This window comes from Scyliorhinus torazame, chromosome 19, assembly GCF_047496885.1.
Source record: "Scyliorhinus torazame isolate Kashiwa2021f chromosome 19, sScyTor2.1, whole genome shotgun sequence".
NCBI classification, from domain to species: domain Eukaryota; kingdom Metazoa; phylum Chordata; class Chondrichthyes; order Carcharhiniformes; family Scyliorhinidae; genus Scyliorhinus; species Scyliorhinus torazame.
The window spans coordinates 32,523,191-32,548,110 of NC_092725.1; the positions used below are offsets into that span (position 1 = coordinate 32,523,191).

At 46.4% G+C, this 24,920-nt stretch overlaps 1 protein-coding gene across 1 annotated transcript; it reads right to left on the bottom strand.

Moving 5' to 3' along the window:
* Positions 1-21,813: 21,813 nt before the first annotated feature.
* LOC140396649 (probable G-protein coupled receptor 139) lies at positions 21,814-23,939 on the bottom strand. Its single transcript, XM_072485444.1, has 2 exons — positions 23,870-23,939; positions 21,814-22,685 (listed from the first exon to the last, which is right to left on the bottom strand). Exons 1-2 carry the CDS (start codon positions 23,937-23,939, stop codon positions 21,814-21,816), a joined length of 942 nt encoding a protein of 313 aa, XP_072341545.1.
* Positions 23,940-24,920: the final 981 nt, after the last annotated feature.

A 24,920-nucleotide genomic window follows, 5' to 3' on the forward strand; every position in this document is an offset into this window, starting at 1 on the left:
ATTCCTGTAGACAAAGATGACTAAAAGATCAAAGCCAAAGGCTCAGCAATCTCCTCCCTAGCTTCCTAGAGAATCCTAGGATAAATCCCATCCGGCCCAGGGGACTTATCTATTTTCACACTTTACAGAATTGCTAACACCTCCTCCTTATGAACCTCGAGCCCTTCTAGTCTATTAGCCTGAATCTCAATATTCTCCTCGACAACATTATCGTTTTCTGTGTGAATACTGACGAAAAATATTCATTTAGCACCTCGCCTACCCCCTCGGACCCCAAGCACATCTTCCCACTACTGTCCTTGACTGGCCCTACTCTTACTCTAGTCATTCTTTTATTCCTGACATATCTATAGAAAGCTTTAGGTTTATCCTTGGTCCTACCTGCCAAAGACTTCTCATGTCCCCTCGTGGCTCTTCTTAGCTCTCTCTTTAAGTCCTTCCTAGGTAACTTGTAACTCGAGCGCCCTAACTGAACCTTCATGTCTCATCTTTACATAAGCCTCCTTCTTCATCTTGACAAGTGTTTCGACTGCTTTAGTAAACCACGGTTACCTCGCTCGACCACTTCCTCCCTGCCTGACAGGTACATACTTATCAAGGACACGCAGTAGCTGCTCCTTGAACAAGTTCCACACTTCCATTGTGCCCATCCCCTGCATTTTTCCTCTCCATCCGATGCATCCTAAGTCTTGCCTCGTCGCATCATAATTGCCTTTCCCCCAGATATAACTCTTGCCCGGCGACATATACCTATCCCTTTCCATAACTACAATAAACGTAATCGGATTGTGGTCACTATCACAAAGTGTTCACCTACCTCCAAATCTAACACCTGTCCTGGTTCATTACCCAGTACCAAATCCAATATGGCCTCGCTTCTCGTTGGCCTATCTACATACTGTCTCAGGAAACCCTCCTGCACACATTGGACAAAAACCGATCCATCTAATGTACTCGAACTATAGCGTTTCCAATCAATATTTGTAAAGTTCCCCATAACAACAACCCTGTTGCCTTCGGTCCTATCCAGAATCAACTTTGCAATCTTTTCCTCTACATCTCTGAAACTTTTCGGAGGCCTATAGATAACCCCTAACAGGGTGACCTGTCCTTTCCTGCTTATAACCTCAGCCAATATTACCTCAATAGACGAGTCATCACAACACGTCCTTTCTGCCACCGTAATGCTGTCCTTGACTAACAATGCCACCACTCCCCCTCTTTTACCACCTTCCCTGAGCTTACTAAAATATCCAAACCCCGACACCTGCAACAACCATTCCTGTTCCCGCTCTATCCATGTCTCCGAAATGGCCGCAACATCAAAGTCTCAGGTACCACCCCATGCCGTAAGTTCGCCCACCTTATTCCGGATGCTCCTGGCATTGAAGAAGACACACTTTAAACCACCTTCCTGCCTGCCGGTACATTCCTGCAACTTTGAAACCTTACTCATGACCTCACTACTCTCAACCTCCTGAATACTGGAGTTACAATTCAGGTTCCCAATCCCCTGCTGAACTAGTATAAACCCTCCCGAAGAGCATTAGCAAATAAACCCCCGCCCCCCCCCCCCCCCCCCCCCACTCCCCCAGTATATTGGTCCCCCTCTGGTCCATGTGTAGACCATCCCGTTTGTAGAGGTCCCACCGACCCCAGAATGAGCCGCAATTATCCAGAAATCTGAAACCATCCCTCCTGCACCATCCCTATAGCCACGTGTTCAACTCCTCTCTCTCCCTATTCATCGTCGCACTAGCACGTGGCACAGGTAGCAACCCAGAGACAATAACTCTGTTTGTCCTAGATCTACGTTTCCACCAACACCCCCTGAGTTCCTGCCTTACATCCCTATCCCTTTTGCTACCTATGTCGTTGGGACCTATGTCGACCACGACTTGGGGCTGCTCCCCCTCTCCCTTAAGGATCCGGGAAACACGATTCGAGACATCCCGGACCCTGGCACCTGGGAGGCAACACACCAACAGCGAGTCTCTCTCGTGCCCACAGATTCTCCTATCTATCCCCCTACCTATGAAGTCTCCAATGACTAATGATCTATTCCTCTACCCCCTTCCCTTCTGAGCAACAGGGACAGTCTCTGTGCCAGAGACCTATACCCCATGGCCTAACCCTGGCAAGTCCCCCCTCCCCCCCACCAGTATCCAAAGCGATATACTTGTTACTAAGCGGAATGACCACAGGGGATCCCTGCACTGACTGCTTCCTCCCAGCCCCTCCCACGGTCACCCATCTATCTTTATTCTTTGGAGTAACTACATCCCTGAAGCTTCTATCTATAAGCACCTCTGCCTTCCGAATGATCCGAAGTTCATGCAGCTCCAGCTCGAGTTCCCTAACGCGGTTTCTGAGGGGCTGGAGATGGGTGCACTTCCCACAGATGAAATAAGCAGGGACACTGACGGCGTTCCTCACCTCAAACATTCTGCAGGAGAAACATTGCACTACCTTCCCTGCCTCGATGAGGCAGAAACCCCTTGTCCTGGACCAACCCACCCCTACTCAGCCAAAGGAAGCAGCATACCTGCATCGCATCTGTCCAGCTCTGTCAGAATGATATACATAAAATGAGATTCCCTCGCATTCTTCGAAACTACAATCAATACAGGGCCAGTCTACTTAATTTTTCCTCATACGATAATTCTGCCAACCCAGGAATCCATCGATGGAAAGTATGTCTTCAGTTAGATAATGAGAGCAAGTTGCACACAATACTCCAAGTGAGGTCGCACCACGTCCCTGAACATCTGCAAAATGTCACTCTTGCTCGTGTACTCAAGACCTTTTTCAATGAATGGCCCCAGAAAATTTGCTTTCCTAGCTGACTGCTGTACCTGCTTTCAATGACTGGAAGAAAAGAAACCCAGTTCCCTTGTACAACATAATTTCCCAATCATTTATAATTTACATAATACTCTGTCTCTCTGACAGAACTGGACTTCATATTCATCACGTTATACTGCAGCTGCCACGTGTTCTAACGGAGGTTAGTTGCAGTGGATGTCCAAATAGACTTAGGGTTCAGGGCACTGATCAATAAAATGCCAGGAGCAAGTACAGAAAATAATCAAAAAGGCTACGTAATGCGAAACTCTATGTTTAGGGAACTAGAAGGAAAATATTCAGGGGTTCTTCTGCAGTTTTAAAAACCATTGTTAGACCCCACTTGTAATATTATGAGCTGTTCTGGGAACCACACCTTATGAAGGATATTGTGACATTGGAGGGAGTCCAACGTCGGTTGACAGAAATGGGACGTAGATTACAGGGTTTGGGTTACAAGGAGCGATTACTCCAATTTGATTTCGCGAGAATTTAGAATGCTAAGGGTGATCTAATCGAAGTATTCAACATATTAACAGGGAGGGACAGGGCATATAACGATTACAGATTTCCACTGTTGGGTATTCTAAGACGGGGTGGGGGGGGGGGGGGGGGGTGGGGTCGTCTAAAATTAGGGCTAGACCATTCAGGAAATTTGTTAGAAAACATTTCTTCACACAACGAGGGGTAGACGTTTGTACCTCTCTCATGAACAACAATTGAAGATCGATCAGTTGTTAATTTTAAATCTGAGATAGATACATTTTTAGTGAGCCAAAATATGAAGAGATATGGAACAATGGCAGGCATATGGAGTTCGGCCACAGATCAGCCATGATCTTATTGAATGGATGGATAGGCTCGAGGGGTTGAATGGCCTACTCCTGTTCCTATGTTCCTTTGTTCTGGATTGAAAATATGGTTGAATGTCAACATGGAGACGTTTTGAATGATATCCGTTTGAGGCACTGGGTTCAACTGCTTTACACAAAATTGTATCATGCTAAAGGAGACCCAACCTTCCTTTTTCAGTTCAATATTCCATCTTGGCTTCAAACAAGGGTCGTCAGACAGAATTGGCTTCTATGTACTGACCTTATCCCCTCCAAGCGTAATTTGGTCCCCAGTTCTGTTGGATCGCAATGGTGTTTGGAATATAAATTATAAGATGCCTCCAAAATTAAAGTCGAATGTATTATTGTATACATAGGTAAGCATCGATGGCTGCGTTTCAGAGTGGAGGTGAAAGCGGATGCTAAATTGATGATCTAATCTTGTGGTAATTCATGTTGACCATAACGTGAATATACCTAGAGAGGTTAAAGCAGAACGAGCTGCACGGTTAACACTCAGTTGCATAAACAACACAGCAGTTATCATGTGGCAGTATGTGTGGACTCCGCGCATTCGCTTTAACTGGATATCTGCAATGAACAGGTTGGCACATATCAGTCAACGCCAAATGTTTCAGCTACAATAGTGAAGCTGGTATATTCTCTTGCAACTGGCAGAGGAGTTGAAGGGAATAAGGTATGCATATTGCCCGCAGGTGTAAAGGAAGTCACTTTACCCTTTCGTCCCCTCCTTCTTTAACAGCTGTTCATTCACTATCGGGACCGACACGCCCTCCAGCCACACCCACACTCACGCATACATCGTCCCATCAAACGGAGAGGACATAACGACATAGCGCAGGATGAAAAACACAATGGGCTCGATTCTCCATTTCAGCGGCTAAGTGCGATCACCAGTGGAGCATGTGTGGAATTTTACGATCAAAATATCGGTGTGAAACCCTCACCGATTCCGACGCTGGTGCTGACTGAAACTCCCGCTGCCCGCCGCGAAACGGCTGGAGAATGTCGGGTCCCAGGCCGCAGAAGTGAACTGCTGACGACCTGCACCGGTCACGCCGTACAACGTGGCGCCGGCCGTGAGCGACCCCAACCTACCAACCGCACCTGCTGGCCAACCACCACCAGCCCCTCTAGCCCCGAGTGTGAGGGCTCTGGACACAGTTCGTAGCCGTACGCCGGGTTCCCACACGGCTGAGACCACACGTGTCCCGCGCCATTGAGAAATCAGCCAATCGAGGGCGGAGCATTGCGGGTGGGCCGGCCGATGACGTGACAATGCCATTGAAAAGGCACATGGCGCGCGTCATGATGACGCCAGTTTGGAGGCGGTAGAGCATGGCGGATGGATGTTAAACCGGCGCCGGCGCTGATTTCAGAATCGGAGTCCATTCTCCGCCCGATCGCCCAACACAATTTCGACACCGATCTACGGAGAGTCCAGCCCCATAACTCACATTGTCTCTTTGGAATCCTCAAATATGTCCTTTACAGTGGCAGGGCACAACTATGTTTTCTATATAAATATCCGTTGTGGTACAGGAGTTAAACCCTGTACCTCAAAATGTGGCTCACGCTAACCATGCTCTAAAGTGGATATTCTGCTCAATTGCGCCAAAAATTGCGAATTGCCAGCTCCTGAAGACATGAGCGAAATGTTCTGCACCTGTAACTGTGTGTATCCCATTGCAGGTGATGCAAGGGACAAAACACAAATGCACAGATGCACGGATGCACTGGTGCACAGATGCAGGGGAAGAAGAGCTGCATTCATTGCACAGCAGTGGCTGAAGCAGAGAAATTTGTGAACGATAGAGACAATGAGGGTGCGAATATTCTGATTTCAGTGAGGACCACAGGAGCAGCACACGATTATTCAGCCTCACAAATAGGTTTCAATGCTACAAGAGCTTGTCGGTAATGTAAGATGTCTTGCCACATTTCTGCATTATCTCCGAGATCCAAAACACAATTAGACAGAAAACTCTCTTCATCAATCAAGCAATCAATCAATCAATTAATCTGAACCTTGCAGGAAACAGCTTACCAACAATAATTGTCATTTGTGGAAGAGAGTTACACATTTCTAGTCTTCTTTCTGCGTTGAAATGTTTCCATTTCACTCCTGTTTTTTTGGTTACAATTCTACCACCCAGCACTTGATGTGGTGATGATCGAACAACGTAAATAGCTTCTACATACCTCCCTTCTCGCTATTCTATCCGCACATTTGCTAATACTAAGGCAACCTCTCGCTATCTACAATTAAATACCATGAACTTCTGCCTTGCTTTACAATGCCAGCCGTCACGCTGTACTCGCCAATCAGCATCACGCTTTAGATTCTTCACCATTCCAATAATAGACTCACTGAATGTGAAATACAAAAATGTCCCAAGAACAACTTCAGTTCACAATTGTGTTTTTATTTCGCAAAGCTGCAGCAAAGTACTTTGCAAGATGGAAAGAATGCCATGTAAAATGAAGCTGGAGAAGTTTTCGAGAACAAACACAAACTGAGATTTGTTTTTACTCAGCTTTGTGTCAATGACATGATAATCTAAGCCTGGATATTTGTCTAAGATTGTCAATTAAGCGATGCATAAGTGGGTTGGCCATTTTTTATTAGTAAGGCAAGTCTTGCTCTTGACACCCTCTCCTGAACTCTTCAAAGAATACTGTTTGATCAATTGGCCTAATAGGACTTAAGCACAAGGAACGTACTTCATTGGAGTGATTGAGTTTCACAACACATCGAACATAGTCTTTCGGCCCTTCATGCCTACGCCGCTCAATTCACCTATCAATTCCAACCTCATTTTCCAGCACGTGATTCGTGTCCTTCATCTAAATACGTATTACATGTTGTGAGGCATCCCGCCATGACATAATTTCTGTCAGTGAGTTCCAGACTCACACCACCCTCTGGGTGAAAAAGTTATTTTTCAAATCTCTTCCCCTTACTGTAAAGTTATGCCGCTGGTTATTGACCCATCTAATAACGGCGGTGGGGAGTGGGACGTATCTTCCTGTATACCCAATCTATGTCTCTCGTAATTTTGTATCCTCAATCAGCCTTCTGTGCTCTGGGAGCTCAATCAAAGCCTAACCAACCTCATCATCGCTGAAACACTCCAAACCAAGCAACATCATAGCAAAACTCATCTGCACCCTCACAAGTGCATTCATATCTTTCCTATAGTGCGGAGCCCAAAACTGGCACTCCTACTGTGGGGTAAGCAGCGTTTGATGCAGCTGCCTGTTAACCTCCCTGTTCTATGTCTCAGTTATTAAACACAAGTATCTCATAAGCCTTCTTATCCACTTTATCTACCTGCCCTGCTGCCTCCAAGTTACCTCTGTACTTCCTAACTTCCTACCGTTCATTATGTATCTTTCGTTTGCCTTGGTAGCCCTCCCAAAATGTATCACTTTACTTTTCAGGACGAAATGCCATTTTGCAGACTTCTGAAATCTCACGAACCCCTTTATATAGCAATAGAAGACTTTTTTCCCCGTTGTCAACCACGCCAATAATTTTCGTGTCATCGACGATCGTAATAATCATACCCCAGATTCACATCTATGCCATTAATGCACACTACAAACAGCAAGGGACCCAGCACTAATACTGTGCAAAACCCCTGGATGCAAGCTTGCAATCGCAAAAAACAGATTCGACCATCGCTGTCTCCATCTTACCATGATCTTCTTATTGCACGTGAACTTATTCTTGCAGCTATTGGTGGTCCACCGAACATCATGGATGCCGAGAGTGATGCTGCGAGACCTGTTCTTAATCTCTCCCAAAAATAAAAGAAATAGTGCAAAATAACATGTTGAACAGTGCTCTCGGAGTGAAGACAGGGCTTGGTCGGCACAACGACTATGCGGCGGTCATTATCGTCAGCACTCTGAGGAAGAGATACATCTGTGTCGTGGAACTTGTTGAAGGATGAAGACAAGTTGCTTCATTTTAATCCCTTGCTCGTTCTCTTGCCCTCGGCTAATTCTGACTTTCAGACCTAGGCTACCTCGGCCAGTATTGGTGATGATGAACCACTCATGTTGATGGAAACTCAGATTCCCCACGGGAGAAATTGTGTGCTATTACTAGAGTCAGTGCATGTTGTCGTCATGTGTAACATAAGTGGGTGAATTACCAGAATAGGGAGGGACATTTCTGGTTATCAGCACTCGGTCCATTTATCACGTTTTCTCCATTATTTACTGATATCAGCGAGAGTGGGGACAATTTTCAACGCTTTCAGCGCCAGAAATTGGTATGCTACCGTTTTGTTACTCCTGATAGGCTTGCTCTTTCAGTGAGCGATGACATACACAGGTACTGTTAAAGAGCCTACCCCATTACCTTTTATTCACGATTCAGGTATTTTGACAATTGTGTAGCTGCAAGAAGTAGATGTGGCTCACGTTTTGTCTGACCTCTCGCCCTTCATGCTAAAAGGGTAACACAACGACGACTTCGGGTGGCGGCCATGGTGTGAGTGGTCGCACATTTGGTAGCTCCCGCTCAAGGTGGTGTTTCTGACCCTTTTACCCGGTTAATCGGTTGAGGTTTGCGGGATGAAAGGTGCAGGAGAGTTACTAGGAGAGACTGACCCATCAGTGAATGTAGTTGCGGACCAGAAGCGGCTGTAAGAGTTTGGAACAGATAGCAAAATCTGGTGTGGTGTCGGCGACACAGGTGGGGATGACGGAGGGTCAGGGATCGGCCCTGCCACCTCAGTGGTCAACGGAGCAGCTGGTAGACTTCCTGAATAGGAGTTTCACTCAGCAACGAAAGGAGAACCTGGAGGATCTGGCCAGGGCGCTGGGCCCGTCAAAGGCCTGGATCGACTACGTGGAAACGAGGCTGGACGTCCAGGTCCAGGCGATTGAGAAGATGGAGGAGACGGTGGGGAAACATGAGGAGCAGCACGCCTCGATGGCCGCGGAGATGGGGCAGATGCGGGACCAGCAGAGGCGGCTACAGGAGAAGCTATAGTACCCGGAGAACCGGTCGGCTGGAAGAACCTGAGAATCGTGAGCCTGCAGGAGGGAAGCGAGGGACCAGACGACGGCGCATATGTGTGGAAAATGCTGCAGAAGCTGCTGGAAGAGGCAATATTCACACAACCTCTGGAAGTGGACCGAGTACATTGGGCGCTAATGGGAAAGCCACAGGCGAACAAGCCATCGAGGAAGATGGTCGGGAGACTGCGCCGATTCCTGGACAAGGAGCAGATTTTGAGATGGGCCAGATGTACCTGGGAGGGCAGTGAACTTGAGTATACCAGGGCCTGGGTGGAGAGCTGGCCAAGAAGAGGGCGACTTATAATAAGGTGAAGGTAGCCCTGTTTAAGAAGGCGGTGAAGTTTGGCATGTTGTACCCGGCGCATTTCTGGGTGACCTATGAAGGCGGGAAACTGTATTTTGGGACGTCGGAGGAGGCGGCGGAATTTGTCAGAGACAATGACCTGTCAGGAGAAGGAGGAATTGAACTTTGGTGGAGAGACCTCTGTGCTGTGATCCGTGGGTTGGGTTGGTTTATTGTTATACTTTGTTTGTGTTTGGGACAATTGTTTTGTTCTGGATTTGTTTCTGTTGTTTGCTGGGGGATGGTCGGTTGTTCTTCTTGATTGGGCTTGGGCAGGGTTATTTTGTTTGCATTCGCGGGGGTGGGGGGGGGGCGATCCGTGGGGGGTAGAATGCTAAACCCCATGGGCGGGGCTACCCAGGCTAGCTGGGCTCGCAGTAGGAGTGAGCAGGTGGTTACTGTGGGGTTTGCAGTTGGGCATGTTGCTCTGGGAGACTGGTGTGTGTGTGGGGGGGGGGGGGGGGGGGGAGGTGAGGAAGGGCGATGAAGTGCTGATAGAGAGGGGTTTCTAAAAAGTGGTAGGAGCAGCATCGCTGATGGTGGGCGTCCGAGGGCGGACTTGAGGGGGTGCAGGGCGCGTGCTGGCGGCTGGTCGAAGAGGGCTTATGATTGAATGGCAGGGGTGCGGCTGGGTGCCCCCCGCCCAGACTGATCATGTGGAATATGCTACGGTTGAGTGGGCCATTCAAAAGGGCCCGCATGTTCAAACATTTGAAAACCTTGAACGTGGACGTGAACGTTAAAGGATACGCATCTGTAGGCGGGGCGCCAGACTAAATTGAAGAAAGGGCGGGTAGGTCAATTATTTCACTCGAGATTGGACTCTAAAACGAGGGGATGGAGATTTTCATTAACAAGCGAGTTGCGTTTGAAGTGGCATTTATAGTCGCTCTCTCTGGGGGACTATTTGTAATGGTAAGTAGGAAACTGGAAGGGTTGCGGGTGATATTGGTAAATATGCTCCGAACTGGGATGATGTAGATTTTATGCAGAGGCTGCAGATGGTGATCACTGATACGGACCCGCATCGGCTGGTTATGGGGGTGGTGGGGTGTGTGGATTTTATTGCAGTTCTAGATCTGAGACTAGACCGGCCGAGTTCGAGATCAGGGAGGGTGTCAGCGGTAGCAAAGGAACAAAGGGGGTTCACGGAGCACTTGGCGGGGGATATCCATGGAGATTTGGGAGACCGAGTGCGAAAGAGTTTTCATTCTTCTCCCATGTGCACTAGCACTACTCCCGGATTGACTTTTTTGTGTTGACAGCACGTTGCTGATGAGAGTGGTGGATGCCCAGAATTTGCCCATTGTGGTGTTGGACCATTGTTCGTCACTTGGTGGATCTGCGGGTGAGCAAAGGAGGGAGGGCAGCGCCTTAGTGGAGGTTGGACGTGGGACTGTTGGCAGAGGATGAGGTGTGTGAGAAGGTGAGGAAGACCATCCAGCGGTACGTTGAAATTAATAGTATGTGTCCGGTCTCAGCAGATACGATATGGAAGGCACTGAAGGCAGTGGTTAGGTGGGAGTTAATGTCAATTCGGGCACACAGGGAGAAGGCGGAGCGAGCGGACATGGAAAGGTTCGTGGAGGAAATCCTGCAGGTGGACAGCATATGTGCAGACACCAAGGAGACGGGGTGTAAAAGGAGCGGCAGAGGCTGCAAATTGAGTTTGGGTTAATATCTACGTGCAATCTGTGGGGCAGTTGAGAAGGGCGAGAGGGGCGATGAATACGGAGGTAAATCGAGCAGGATGCTAGTGCACAGTTGAGAAAGCAGGAGGCGGCGAGGGAGATCACGAAAGTGAAGGAGGGAACATGGTATTGGCCCGGACTGGAATGGGGCGCTTAGCAATTTTATAGAACGTTTTATGAGTCTTAACCCCCATTAGGGTCAGTGGTTTAACGAGTCAAGGGATCTGGGAGTACTCTCCCCCCCCCCCCCCCCCCCCCCCCCCCCCCCCCCCCGCCCCGTCACTGTTGCAGACTTCGATCTCCCTCATTTTGAAACAGGTAAAAGATCCGGATCAATGTGGGTCATAGAGACCGATTTCTCTGCTAAATGTAGGTGCCATCGACCATACAGAGTCTTTCGGCCCATCGAATCTGCATTGACCGACTTTAAGCCCTCAGTTCCACCCTATCCCCGTAACCCAATTACCCATCCTAACTTTTTTGGGGCACCAAGGGCAATTTCGCATGTCCAATCCACCTAACCTGCAGGTCTTTGGACTGTGGGAGGAAACCGGAGTGCCTGGAGGAAACCCACGCAAACACGCGGGAAGGATGTGCAGACTCCGCACAGACAGTGATCCAGCAGGGAATCGAGCCTGGGACCCTGGCGCTGTGAAGCCACAGTGCTGACGACTATGCTACCGTGCTGCCCACACTAGTGGCCAAGATCCCGGCCTTCGGAACAAAGGATTATCTGCCCGCTGTGCTATGGAAGGACCAGATGGGGTTTGTAAAGGTTGAGGCACCTGGCGAACAACATCAGGTGGTTACTTAAAGTAATTGTAATGCCCTGGAGGGACGAGGGTTGGAGCTAGTGGTCGCTATGGATGTAGAGAAGGCCTTCGCTCGGGTGCAGTGGGACTATCTGTGGGAGGTCCTGGGCGGTTTTGCTTTGAGCACGGGTTTGTAGACTGGATCCGATTGTTACACCAAGCACCGGCGGCGAGTGTGCAGACAAACTAGGTCTGTTCGGGATATTTCAGACTACATCGTGGAACGTGGCAAGGGTGTCCACTCTCCCACTGCTGTTTGTCCTGACGATAGAGCTGGTGGCGAGGGCACTGAGCGCATCAAGGTGCTGGCGAGAGATAGTACAGTGGTGTGAGGAACATAGGGTCTCGCTATACAAGGATGACCTCAGTGTGTATATTTCATAGCCGCTGTGGAGGAATTGGAGGGATTATGGGTATAAGACCAGAAGACATCGGAGAAGAACTTGGCCACTCGGCACAACGAGTCTGCTCCGCCATTCAATCATGGCTGATATTTTTCTCACCCCCATTCTCCCGCCTTCTCCCATAACTCCTGATCCCCTTACTGATCAAAAACCTATCTATTTCTGTATTAAAGACACACGGTGATTGCGCCTCCACAGCCTTCTGCGGCAAAGAGTTCCACAGATGAACTGAATATGGCAAAGAGTGAGGTCTATGCAATCCAAGCGAGGGAGCAGGCGACGAGATTGTGTGTGTGTGTGTGGGGGGGGGGGGGGGAGGGGGGCAGGAGGGGGGGGGGCTGCCGTTCAAAGTGGTGGAGGTGGGGGATGCTTTCAGTATTTGGGTATCCAGGTGGCACGGGAGTGGGTGCAACTGCAGAAGCTGAATCTGGCGCAGTTGACAGAGCAGATGAGGGGGGACTTTCGGAGGTGGGATGCCCTCCCGTTGTCATTGGCGGGGAGGGTGCAAACAGTGAAGATGACGGTGCTCCCGAGGTTTCTATTTGTTTTCCAGAGCCTTCCAATTTTTATTCCCAAGGCATTTTTTTAAGTTAACGCACTGACTTTGGGCTTTGTGTGGATGGATAAACCGCGGTGGGTGAAGAAGGAATTCCTGGAGCGGGGGCGAGATTGTGTTGGCCCTTCCGAACTTTATTAGTTATTACTGGGAAGCGAATATAGCACTGGTCAGGAAGTGGGCTTTCGGGGAGGGGTCGATATGGGAGCGGGTGGAGGCGGCATTAGGTAGGGACATGACTTTCGGGGCAGTGTTAACGGAAACTGTGCCATTCCCGTCCGCCAGGTACTCCACAAGCCCGGTTGTAGTGGCGGTCCTGAGGGTGTGGGGTCAGTGGCGGCAGCACATGGGGTTCGCTGGGGCATCGGTGTGGGCACCAAAATGTGGCAACCAGCAGATGGCGCTGGGAGGGCGGGAGCTGAACGGGTGGTTCCGGAGGTGACAGCGGGCGGGGGTCAAAAGATTCGGGGATATTTTTATTGATGAGGGCTTCCCAAGCTTGGAGGAGAAGTTCGAGCTGCCAGTCGGGAATGGGTTCCCGTATCTGCAGGTGAGGGACTTTGTGCGGAGGCAGGTTTCGACCTTCCAGCATCGGCCACTCCAGGATACACAAGAGAAGGTGGTATCGAGAGCTGGACTGGGGAGTGGAAGGTATCGGAGATTTATAAATAGCTGATGGAGTGGGAGGAAGCCCCGATAGGGGAGGTAAAGAGAAAGTGGGCAGAGCTGGGTGGGGAGATGGAGGCCGGATTATGGGAGGATGCCCTATGGTGAGTCAACGCATCCACGCCGTGTGGCAGGCTCAACCTGGTATAATTCAAGGTGGTCCATGACTGTAGCCCGGATAAGTAGGTTTTTCGAAGGGGCGGAGGACAGTTATGGGCAATGTGGGGTGGGCCCGGGAATCACGACCACATGTTTTGGGCATGTCCAAGGCTGAGGGGTTTCTGGCAGGGGTTTGCCGAGGTCATGTCAGAATTATTAAAGGTATTTGTGGTTCCGATTTCAGAGGTGGCGAATTGTAGCATGTTGGACGATCCGCGAACCCAGGAGGTGAGAGAGGCCGATGAACTGGCCTTTTGCTCCCTGGTGGACCGGAGTCGGATCTTACTAGGTGGGAGGGACTCGGAACCCCCAATGCAGGGAGTATGGGTTCGCAATAGGGCGGGATTTCTCAGACTTGACAAAATTAATTTCGCTCTGACGGGATCGTTGCAGGGGATGCCTAGAGGTTGCAATCGTTTGTTGCCTTCCTCGAGAAAAGTGAAACTGTCAGCAAGGTGCGGGGGTAGGGGGCGGTGGAAGGCATAGGAGGTTGAGGTTAGGAAGAGCAGGCGCAAGGGGCGTTGGGAAATGAGGTCCTATTTGTGTAAGCCATTTTGGCTGGGGTTTGTTTGTTGGGTGCGGGGCCGTGGTTATTCTGTGTTTTGTTACTGTTAAATACCTTGCTGTTAAAATTGTTAAAATCGTAAAAGCCTGGAAAAATATTTTATTTCAAAAAGGGTAACACAACGTTCTGAGGAGGACAGGAGGAACAGATCAGGGCCATTGTTACATACAGCGAGTTTTAATCACACGATTCAGAAAGCAATGGGTCAGGAGTCACTGACACTACACAATGATTGGAGGGAGACGAGTGTTCTCCCCTATTCAAGAAAGGGAATTGGGAAATACCTGGGAATTACATACCAGTCAGTCTTACGTCTGTGGTGAGCAAAATACTGGAAAGGATTCTGAGAGATAAGATTTCTGATTATTTAGAAAAACATAGTTTAATTAAAGATAGCTAGTGTGGCTTTGTGGGTGGCAGGTTATGCCTCACAAGGCTCATTTAATTATTTGAGGATGTGACGAAACACATTGATGAAAGTCGGGCAGTGCATGTGTGATATATGGATTTCAGTAAGGCATTTGATATGTTTCCCCATGATATCCTCATTCAGAAAGTCAGGGGCATGGGACACAGGGAAGTTTAGCTGTCTGGATACAGAACTGGCTGGCCAAAAGAAGGCAGCGTGTGGTAGTGGATGGAAAGTATTCCGTCTGGAGGTCAGTGACCAGTGGTGACCTGCAGGGACCTGTTATGGGACCTCTGCTCTTTGTGGTTTTATAAATGACTTAGATGAGGAAGTGGAAGGGTGGGCTCGTACGTTTTCCGATTAAACGAAGGTTGGTAGTTGTCGATAGTATCGAGGACTGTTGTAGGTTACAACAGGACATTGACAGGTTGCAGAACTGGACGGAGACGTGACAGTTGGCGTTCAACCTAGATACATGTGAAGTGATTCATTTTGGAAGATCGAATTTGAATGCTGAATTCAGAGTTAAAGGCAGGATTCTTGGAAGTGTGGAGGAACAGATGGATCTTGTGGTCCACGTACAGAGATTCCTCAAAGTTGCCACCCAGGTTGATAGGGTTGTTAATAAGGTGTATGGTGTGTTGGCTTTCATTAACAGGGGGATTGAGTTTAAGAGCCACGAGGTTTTGCTGTAGCTTTATAAAACCCTGATTAGACCACACTTGGAATATTGTGTCCAGTTCTGGTCGCCTCATTATAGGAAGGATGTGGATGCTTCGGAGAGGGTGCACAGGAGATTTACCACGATGCTGCCTGGACTAGAGGGCATGTCTTATGAAGAAAGGTTGAGGGAGCTCGTGCTTTTCTCACTGAGGCGAAGACGGATGAGAGGTGACTTGATAGATGTGCATAAGGTGATGAGAGGCATGGATAGAGTGGATAGCCAGAGACTTTTCCCCAGGGTGGAAATGGCTGTCACGAGGGCACATCATTTTAAGTTGATTGGAGGAAGGTAAAGAGGAGATGTCAGAGGTCGGTCCTTGACACAGAGAGTGGTGGGCACGTGGAATGCACTGCCAGCGGAGGCGGCGTAGTCAGAGTCATTCGGGACATTTAAGCACCTCCTGGACAGGCACCTGGACAGCAATAAATTGCCGGATGTAGTTTTGGTTGATCTTAGATTTGGATCAATGATCGGCACAGTATCGTGGGCCGAAGGGCCAGTACTGTGCTGTACTGTTCTATGTACTATAGTGGAGATGAAGGCAGCGACCTCGGCGGCCAGTGGATTCCTTGCACAAAAGTTTGCTATTGATGGACTACCGGAACTAACGTTTTGGACAATAACCGGAACTATCGTTTTGGACGTACAACAAACGAGGACGGCCCTGTACTTTACGAAGTCTAACGGTTTGGCCAACAGAGCTGCTAAAATCTTTAATAATGCAACGCGGAAAAAGTCTTACAAACCAGTACTCCAATGATTGCCCAAATGTTTATTGTCGTATAACTCAGACCCACACCACCAATGGGAGCAGCTGCTGAGCTGCTCATGGGCCGTCGCTTCAGAAGCCGATTTCAGCTATAGTTTCCTAATTTGTCGGGGAGGATGGAGGCACGTCAGCCCACGTCAGCCCTCTCAATGAAGTCCATAGGTTGCAAAGATTTATGACAAATGGTTCCAGTTGGGGACCAGGCATTGGTTCGCAAATTCACCTCGGACAACCTTGGCTCGTTGGATGGATTTTGGACCAGTCAGTGTCTGCCTCACAGGTAATAATATAAATGGAAAGGCTGCCAAAAAGCACGGGGACCACTTGTGGAATTCGAGAGTGACGACACCAAATTCGAAACCAACATGTTTCAGTGGTGTTATTGACATTCCTGTAAATGCTTCCGACAAAGGGAGTCGAGGGTCCCTGAATCAAGTCCGCCAGCTGAACCTATGGAAGCCAGTGAAGCCAGCTCTACTATCGTTGAGGTGGTAAATCCTGTAGTCTCACCGTCAGCTGACAACTTGACTATCCCATAGGATGCCGAGCCTGTGGGCAGGTTAATATGTCCGGGAGGCCTCAGATTTCTCAGGACCAATTGGCTTTTTGATGGACAATCTTTCCCGTTTCCTTTTGTTGTGTTTGTAAACATTATGCATGATATGTTATTAGGGACATAAGAGGGCAAGTATCAGATGGCGTGGGGCTAGTAAGGGGACAGGATTGATGGCAGCTTGACCTGCTCAGGGCTAATCACGCGGGTGCGCTCGAAACCCCGGCAATAGGTAGTTTGCGCCGGCCCGGAAGCAGGATTCAGTGCAGCGTGGTTCCGGAGCCTAACTGCCAAGACACATTTCATTGAGTCCTCTGTCTGACATCAGTAAACTCCTTTGAAAACTATTGGAAGACTCGAGAGTATGTATGGAGCCAGTACAGTATTGAATAGCAGAGTAGGCCTGGGGGATCAATGGCCGACTCACGCTCCTCTTGCGTTTGCCCATGTGCAAATTGATGATGTAATTTGGTTCGGAAATTTTGCGGTGTTTTTCGTGTTATGATTTCTATTTTGGTTATCCTGTTCAAAACTATTTGTGATCCTGAAGAATTATTTGGAAATTCTTTAGCGCGATAATCAAATTGCCCGAGTTGGATATCTGCCTGGGAATGAACATCTGTGAGTTACAATAGTAATTGGTAGCATTGATTAACAAGAGGGTGAAAGGTTATCGGTGGGCAGGCGGGAAAGTACGGTTGAGGTTACAATTATAGCACCAACCATCTTAAGGAATGGTGGAGCAGGCTCGGTAGGTAGCCTATTCCTGCTTCTAATTCGTATGTATATGTGTACGAATGCACGTATGTTTGTCCGTCTAAGTGCAGAGTCAGATGAGATGATGAATTATTCTCCACAATTTATATAATTCCCGGCTCCACATGGGTGCAAATGATAGGATGTAGAATGATCAAACTAATCAAGGGTTAAAAATGTTACCTACAGTTAGACGTTTAAGGGAAACTGTGAATGTACTCTACCAATGTCGTCTCGTTTTCTCTGTTTAATGCTACCTCAAACATTCACCCAAACGCTTGATAGATTGAGAATATAAACTGTTGGGTTTTCCTTCGGGGCGGGCTGGTTGTGCTCTTTGGGGCAGCAGCCCACTTGTGGAAAAAAGTATCCTCCTTCAATTATCCCAGTGAACCGAATTGTGTCTATTTGTTAAAATGTCAGAGAGAGCACGTTGTTAATCGGCTTTAACAAGTCCCGGCCTGGATCACCTTCCGTCTGTACAAAAAGATTGTGGAGGAGTTACTTAAATTCTTTACTAGATATAGACTACCCACAGAAGTACAATCGGATCAAGGATCGAATTTTTCCTCAAGGTTACTCAAAGAAGTTATGGATAGCTCAGGAATAAAACAATTTAAATCAACTGCATACCATCCAGAATCGCAGGGAGCGTTGGAAAGGTGGCATCAGACATTAAAGACAATGTTGAGGCGTATTGTCAAGATTATCCAGAGGATTAAGATAAAGGAATTCCATTCGTACTGTTTGCAATTAGGGATGCACCTAATGAGTCTATCAAATTTAGTCCTTTTGAACAAATTTTTGGTCATAAGGTAAGAGGACCACTTAAATTGACAAAGGAAAAACTGGTGATGGAGAAATCGGAAATTGCATTATTGGATTACGTGTCAAATTTTAGGGAACGATTAAATAGAGCCGATGAATTGGCTAGACAACATTTAAACGGTACACAAGATATGATGAAATGGGTAGCGGACAAGAAATCCAAAGTTCGTAGTTTTGCCAGTGGGGATAAAGTTTTAGTGTTGTTACCAGTGGTAGGGGAGCTTTTAAAAGCAAGGTTTTGTGGACCTTATCGGATTGAAAGGAAATTAAGTGAGGTGAATTATGTGGTAAAAACACCAGATAGAGGGGCAAACTCACCGAGTGCGTCCCGTGAATATGCTTCAAAGGCACTTTGAAGGGGAAGGAGAGAAAAAGGAGGAGGTTTTAATGATTCTAACTCAAAGTGACGAATCAAATCCAGATGACTGTGAATTTGATATACCTCAAATTAAATTGGAAAACGAGGATGTTCTTAAAAATTGTGATAAATTGTTGAGTTACCTGCCAGAGGAAAAACGGACTGACCTGAAAGAGTTATTGATACCACATGGGCCTATTTGTGGAGATAAATTGGGAAGTTCTAAACTGGCTGTACATGATGTAGATGTGGGAAATGCTGTTCCAATCAAACAACATTCATACAGACTTAACCCTTTAAAATTGGCACAGGTTAACAAAGAGATTGTGAGTATGCTTAAAAATGGCATAATTGAAATGGGTTGCATCCAATGGTGATGGCACTTAAACCAGATGGTACCCAACGGTTGTGTGTTGACAATAGAAATGTTAATGCAGTTACAAGAACGGACTCTTATCCTATCCCACGTTTGAAGGATTGCATTGAGAAAGTGGGACAATCAGCTTTTATTTCCAAACTGGATTTACTTAAAGGTCACTGGTACCTTTATCCGAAAGTGCGAAGGAGATTACAGCTTTTGTGACTCCAGATGGTATATACCAATTCAAAGTTATGCCATTTGGCATGAAAAACACCCAGCCACATTTCAACGGTTAACAAACAAAGTTGTTTCACGATTACCCAATTGTGTGGTACACTTCGACGATCTGGTATTTTTCAGCCAGACATGGAAAGAACATTTAAAACATCTGATGGAGTTATTCGATCGACTTCATGAGGCGGGTTTGGTGATAAAACTAGCCAAAAGTGAATTTTGAAAAGCCCCAGTTACTTTCCTTGGCCATACAATTGGACATGGTCGAATGGTCACACGGGATGTGAAACCAACAGTTATTGAGGAGTTTCCGATACCCTCAATACGAAGGGAATAATGCCATTTCTTGGCATGAGTGGATTTGTTCGAACATTGGTGAAAACGTTTTGTAGCCCGATTGCTCCACTGCCGGACTTGCTCAAGAAGCGCAACACATTCCAGTGGACAGCGGAGTTTCAAGCGGAGTTTCAAAAGGAGTTTGACGGCCTGAAAGCTGTGATAAGCAATACCCATGTGTTGGAGAATTACAAGGGACTCTGTGGTCAGATTGAACTAAAGTATCTGACTTTAAAGAGAAATGCCGAGGAATAGAGAAATGGAAGGATCGTGCAAGGACCTTCTTGTTGAAAGAGACTGTCAATCGAGAACGATTTCAGCTGGAGGAAGAAGATCGAAAAAAAATGGACTACATTATTATGCCTGTTTACGTGTGAGTTTTTTTAAACGATAGTTGAGTTCATAGAATAAACATTGTTTTGCTTTAAAAAATACTTTTCATTTTCGGCTGTACCATGCCTGTGGAGTGGGCCGTGTGCTCCCCATACCGCAATCTAGTAAAAGTTGTTGGCCAGGTCAACTCCATGATGCACTTTGGGGTTCTCTGATCCCTGGCCCATAACACAGCTGAAGTGTTCACCGACTGGAAGGGCACATTCCTGACTGGCGATTGTCGTGCAATGTCTGTTCATCCTTTGTCGCAGCATCTGCATGGTCTCGCCAATATACCACACTTCGGGACATCCTTTCCTGCAGCGTATGAGGTGGACAACGTTGGCTGAGTCACACGAGAATGTACCGCGTACCTGGTGGGTGATATTCTCACGTGTAATGGTGGTACTCATGTCGATGATCTGCCACGTCTTGCAGAGATTGCCATGGCAGGGTTGTGTAGTGTCGTGGTCGCTGTTCTGAAGACTGGGTAGTTTTCTGCAAACAATGGTTTGTTTGAGGTTGCACCGTTATTCGAAGGCAAGTGGTGGGGGTTTGGGGATGACCATTGGAAAGTTGTTCATCTTCATCGATGGCGTGTTGAAGGCTGTGAAGAAGATGCCGTAGTTTCTCTGCTCCGGGGAAGTACTGGATGAGAAAGGGTACTCTGTCATGTGTTTGGCTTATGAGGAGGTCGGTGCGGTGTTTTGCTGTGGCGCATTGGAACTGTCGATCGATGAGTCGAGCGCCATATCCCGTTCGTACAAGGGTATCTTTCAGGGTCTGTTGATTAGTTTATAGCTAAGTTCCGCCCACATGAGTAAGGCCTGAACTGGGACCTGGGATTCATGTTGCATTACATTCATCCCCCACCATCTGGCCTGGCCTCGCGAAATTCTACAAACTGTCCTGGATTGAGACAATTCATGCCTTTTTAACCTGAGATTACCCCTATCTCTGGATTTGTAAAGACTTAATTCCCTGCAAATGTTCGCATTCAAAGCATTGTCTTGCATCTTTGACTTTGCTAAATACATGTTTCTGGAACATACCTCTTCATTCACCGGAGGAAGGAGCAGTGCACCGAAAGCCAGTGATTTTAAACAGACCTGTAGGACTTTAAACTGGTGTTGCAAGACTTCTTGCTGTGCTCCGCCCACCCCAACGCCGGCATCTCCACATCATAAATCAATTAAGGCATAGCTTCGCTTCATTGAGGACCATCAGAATTCTGTAACATCATTCAACGGGCTATGTCATGTGGCCGTCGCATGGCAAGTTGTGCAGCAATTCTGAAACTGAAGTCCGTACTTGCTGACCACAAGGATTCAGAGGTTTCAGGGAAAGGAAAGAAACGTGGCGGACACAGCTAATCCGAAACGAAGAGCCATAGTGCACTAGCCATGGAACAATTATTCTGTATTCATGGAACAATTTAAAAAAAAGAAATCCGCCAGGAACTTCACCAGACTGTTGCTTATGTGGTCAAAATTACAACTAAGCATAATTAGAATTTAATTTCAATGACAGCATGGTAGCACAGCGGTTTACACAGTTGCTTCACAGGACCAGTGACCTGGGTTCGATTCCTGGCTCCGGTCACCGTCTGTGTGGAGTCTGCACGTTCTCCCATGTCTGCGTGGTTTTCCTACGAGTGCTCCGGTTTTCTCCCATAGTCCAAAGATATGCAGGTTAAGTGGATTGGCCATGCTAAATTGCCCTTTGTGCCAAATGTTTGGGTGGGGTTACTGCGTTACTGGGATGGGTTGGAGGTATGGGCTTGAATGTGGTGCTCTTTCCAAGGGCCGGCGCACCTGATGGGCCGAATGGCCCCCTTCTCACTGTAAATTCTACGTTAACCTACATTAAATCGGACATATAATGTACAGCCAAAATGTCCCCTGACCTCACTCACGCGCGATCGCTCCTGCAATGAAAACCTATTTAAGTGCCCAAAGCCTTATTTACTTCGTCACGATCTCCGGACAGAACTGCAGAGCACATAAACGTTTTTAAATACATAGAGGAGCAGCATTTATCCCCGTGGTGATTGTTATTACGCGCGTAAGTCGACCCATTTATCAAACTTTACTTTGAAATTAGTGAATTTGCTAATTCTGTATTCCTCATCCATTAAGTTTAAGACAGCGGAAAAAAAACGTATTGCCCATGTAGATGACATTTAGTGCTGTTTATATAAGCCCCCATTCAGCGTGATTATGTATTGAAATCCAGTCTTTAGCTCCGCTCTGAATTTTCTCTGTGTCAGCCCATAAATACAGGTATTTGTGCAGCAATTTAGCAGCTGCAACATAAACCCAACCTGTTGAAATATATGTATATCGCTGCTGAAATATTTGTTTCCGTAAAGGAAATCTATCACAGGATACATAACCGAATATATGACATATGTCATCCACAACAGCATGAAATTGGCAGATATTGAGAAAAGCAAAATCATAGATTTTCTTCGATTCTGAACCTCTGGATCTCGAACTTTTTCGCTGTTTCCTCGGAGTGCCTTGCGGATTTTATTTGCCAGGAAAATATGTTTGACGGTTATGACATTGAACAACAGAATTAAAAGGATTGGTAATAGAGGGGTTGTGATACTGTCGAACCACTCGAATGCTTTCCACAAGGGCGAACTGAGAAAATCACCAAGAAATTCAATTTCTAACATGTAATAAAATGGAATGCTCTTCAGGCAGCTCGCCACCAATATGGATGTAATTGTCAGTGCCCAAGATTTCTTGCTACAGTATTTTGAATGTATCTTCTGGAAGCAAATTGCTAGAAAACGATCAAAAGTGAATGCGACGGTATACCAGACTGAACAATCTATAGCCACAACATATGCACCAAAGTTCACTTGGTATGCTGGATTTATAAACAGAAAACTGATTGACAAATACATGGCATTAATCCGCTGGAATACGACATGGACAATAAGAACTGCGAGATCTGCCGCTGCCATTGACAGCAGATATCGAATTGTGCATTTGGAGAGACCGCACTTCCCTCGGTATAGAATCACAATCGCCACCAAGTTAACTGGAGAAAAACAGGAAAAATTAGTTACTTCAAATGTTCACTCTTTTGTGGAGGATGATCATAATCCCTTTCAGAAACTATTTGAACATCAACCATCTAGTACAGAATATAATTTAAAATTAATTTGCAAAACTGTTTATTAACAATGTGTGGAATTATTTAATTGACATTGGATCACACTGTGCTTAGAAATACTGATTGTTTTCCTTAATTTGGTTGTATGAAGCACGTAGACTGCACTCTCGGTGAAATTCAGCGTTATAAAACAATCAACAACATGTGATCCTTTCTCTCCTATTTTGTCACGTTCAGCATAGGACACAAAGTGTTCAGTTGTTCTGATGCAGTATACTGAACCGTAACTCGTCGGTCTTGTTTTGCAGATCGGTTAGGATTGTGTCTTCCAGCAGCAACGAGTGTCATTGACAGGTTCTTCTAGTCCGTAAAAATAATGGAAAGTATAAACTGGGGATGCCTAGTTACTTTCAAACATTGTACACGATAACGCCAATGCCACCTTTTCGCCATTATTATTGACTATCCCGCTAAAACACAGATTGTTGTTGACAGAAACGGCATCTGAGATTTAACATGGAGTATCAGTTTTCCACGCTTAAATAAAACCCGTCCGACCCGAGGCAGATGGTTCTGAGCTGTAGAATTCTTTCAATGAGGTTAGTTTTATACGTGCCACTGGGGTTTAATCCCCTGCAAATCAAACTAACACAGGGAAATAATCCAGGTGCATCCACAACGCTCAAGGATATCACAGTTCATAAAAAAATATATCCAATTAAAGCAGCACCAGAATGATGTAAACGGTAAACGTGTCAAAGCAACAAGCTCGTGTTCTGCCGGGAACCTGCACTTAAATAAGAAATAAAATCAAAGGAAACAATGAGGAATACAGTCACTGGGAAACACTAAATAAAATTCACACTTTGACACATCCGAAATTAGTTCTACTCTGATATTTGCACCTTTGTGAAGGATACGTTGCTGCAAAAGTAATCGAATTGTGTTTGAATTTTGTGGTCAGAAGTGAAGACATTAATATTTTAATCTGGTATCACATTGACACGAAAGACACCTTGAAACTGATAAAACTTTTTTTTTAACTGACACACGTCATGAGCATTCACACATTGATATTTAACCTTCAATATCTTGTTTCCATATCTTACCAGGAATACCAATGACTGCAAGAACAGGGTAGTAAATGCGTTCTATGTGATAAATTGAAGGATACTCCATTTTCTGTATTAAACACCAATGTGCGCCCTGTCAGGACCCGGGCATGAAACACATCAATGTGGAGACCTGTGCAGCCGAGTACTTAAGACGAACAAGGTGAATCTCCACAGAGACATCGATTACATAATTGTGATCATTTAGGAAAACGTGTTATCTACACTCCATTGAACAAACAAAATTAATTAACTTTATTCCCTCAATGCATATCTATGCATTATGGCCGATGCATCAGGGACTATGCATAACAAAATAATTTGATACGCCTTTTAATATTCATTTGATATCACCCCTTGCACCAAAATAAATCGGAAGCCGTATTTACGGCAAACCGGGCGATTACTGAAATTAACAGAGTGTGTTACACGAGCCACTTGCTCCCTGTGTTGAGCTGGACGAACAATCTAATTTGCAATGACCTTTTCGTGAATTTGAGAAACAGATTGGTTTAAGGACGTAATTTCATGGAAAATACCCTCGGGCCAACCAAAATTATCTTTCTGGATTCAATCATATATTCTGCCTGCGACTCAACAGATTAACTGTATTGCCTGAAATTTAAATGAATCTGATTGGACTACGTCTCAAAAATCTGGGGCAGATTTTGCGGTACGGACAATGAAAAAAATCTTCGTTCGTATTGGAATTTACAAAGTTAACATCGGAATTTTGAAGTCACGCTTTTATTTCTATGATTTGTTTCATTGACTTATATGCTGAAGAACATGTTGAATGTAATCCACAACCTTTTTGTCTCTTGACTTACAGAAGAATCTCTCCATATGATATGTCCATATGGAGATTGTGGGGTTTACCTACGAACCCAGAACTTGCTTACAGCGTTTCTACAAGGCAACTCACCACCACCGTTTCGAGGGAAATTTGGGATGGATATTACATGTTGGTCTGGGCAGCAATATGTCCAATCTGCAATTGATCAAAGCATGGATGTTATTATTGTGGCGACCAAAATGTAGCTGAATG

Excerpts from the sequence above, each read along its gene's own strand:
- LOC140396649 (XM_072485444.1), bottom strand. The coding sequence starts at position 23,939 with ATGGAGTATCCTTCAATTTATCACATAGAACGCATTTACTACCCTGTT. Across the intron at positions 22,686-23,869 it reads TGCAGTCATTGGTATTCCTG|TTAACTTGGTGGCGATTGTG; the intron begins GTAAGATATGGA and ends GTTTTTCTCCAG.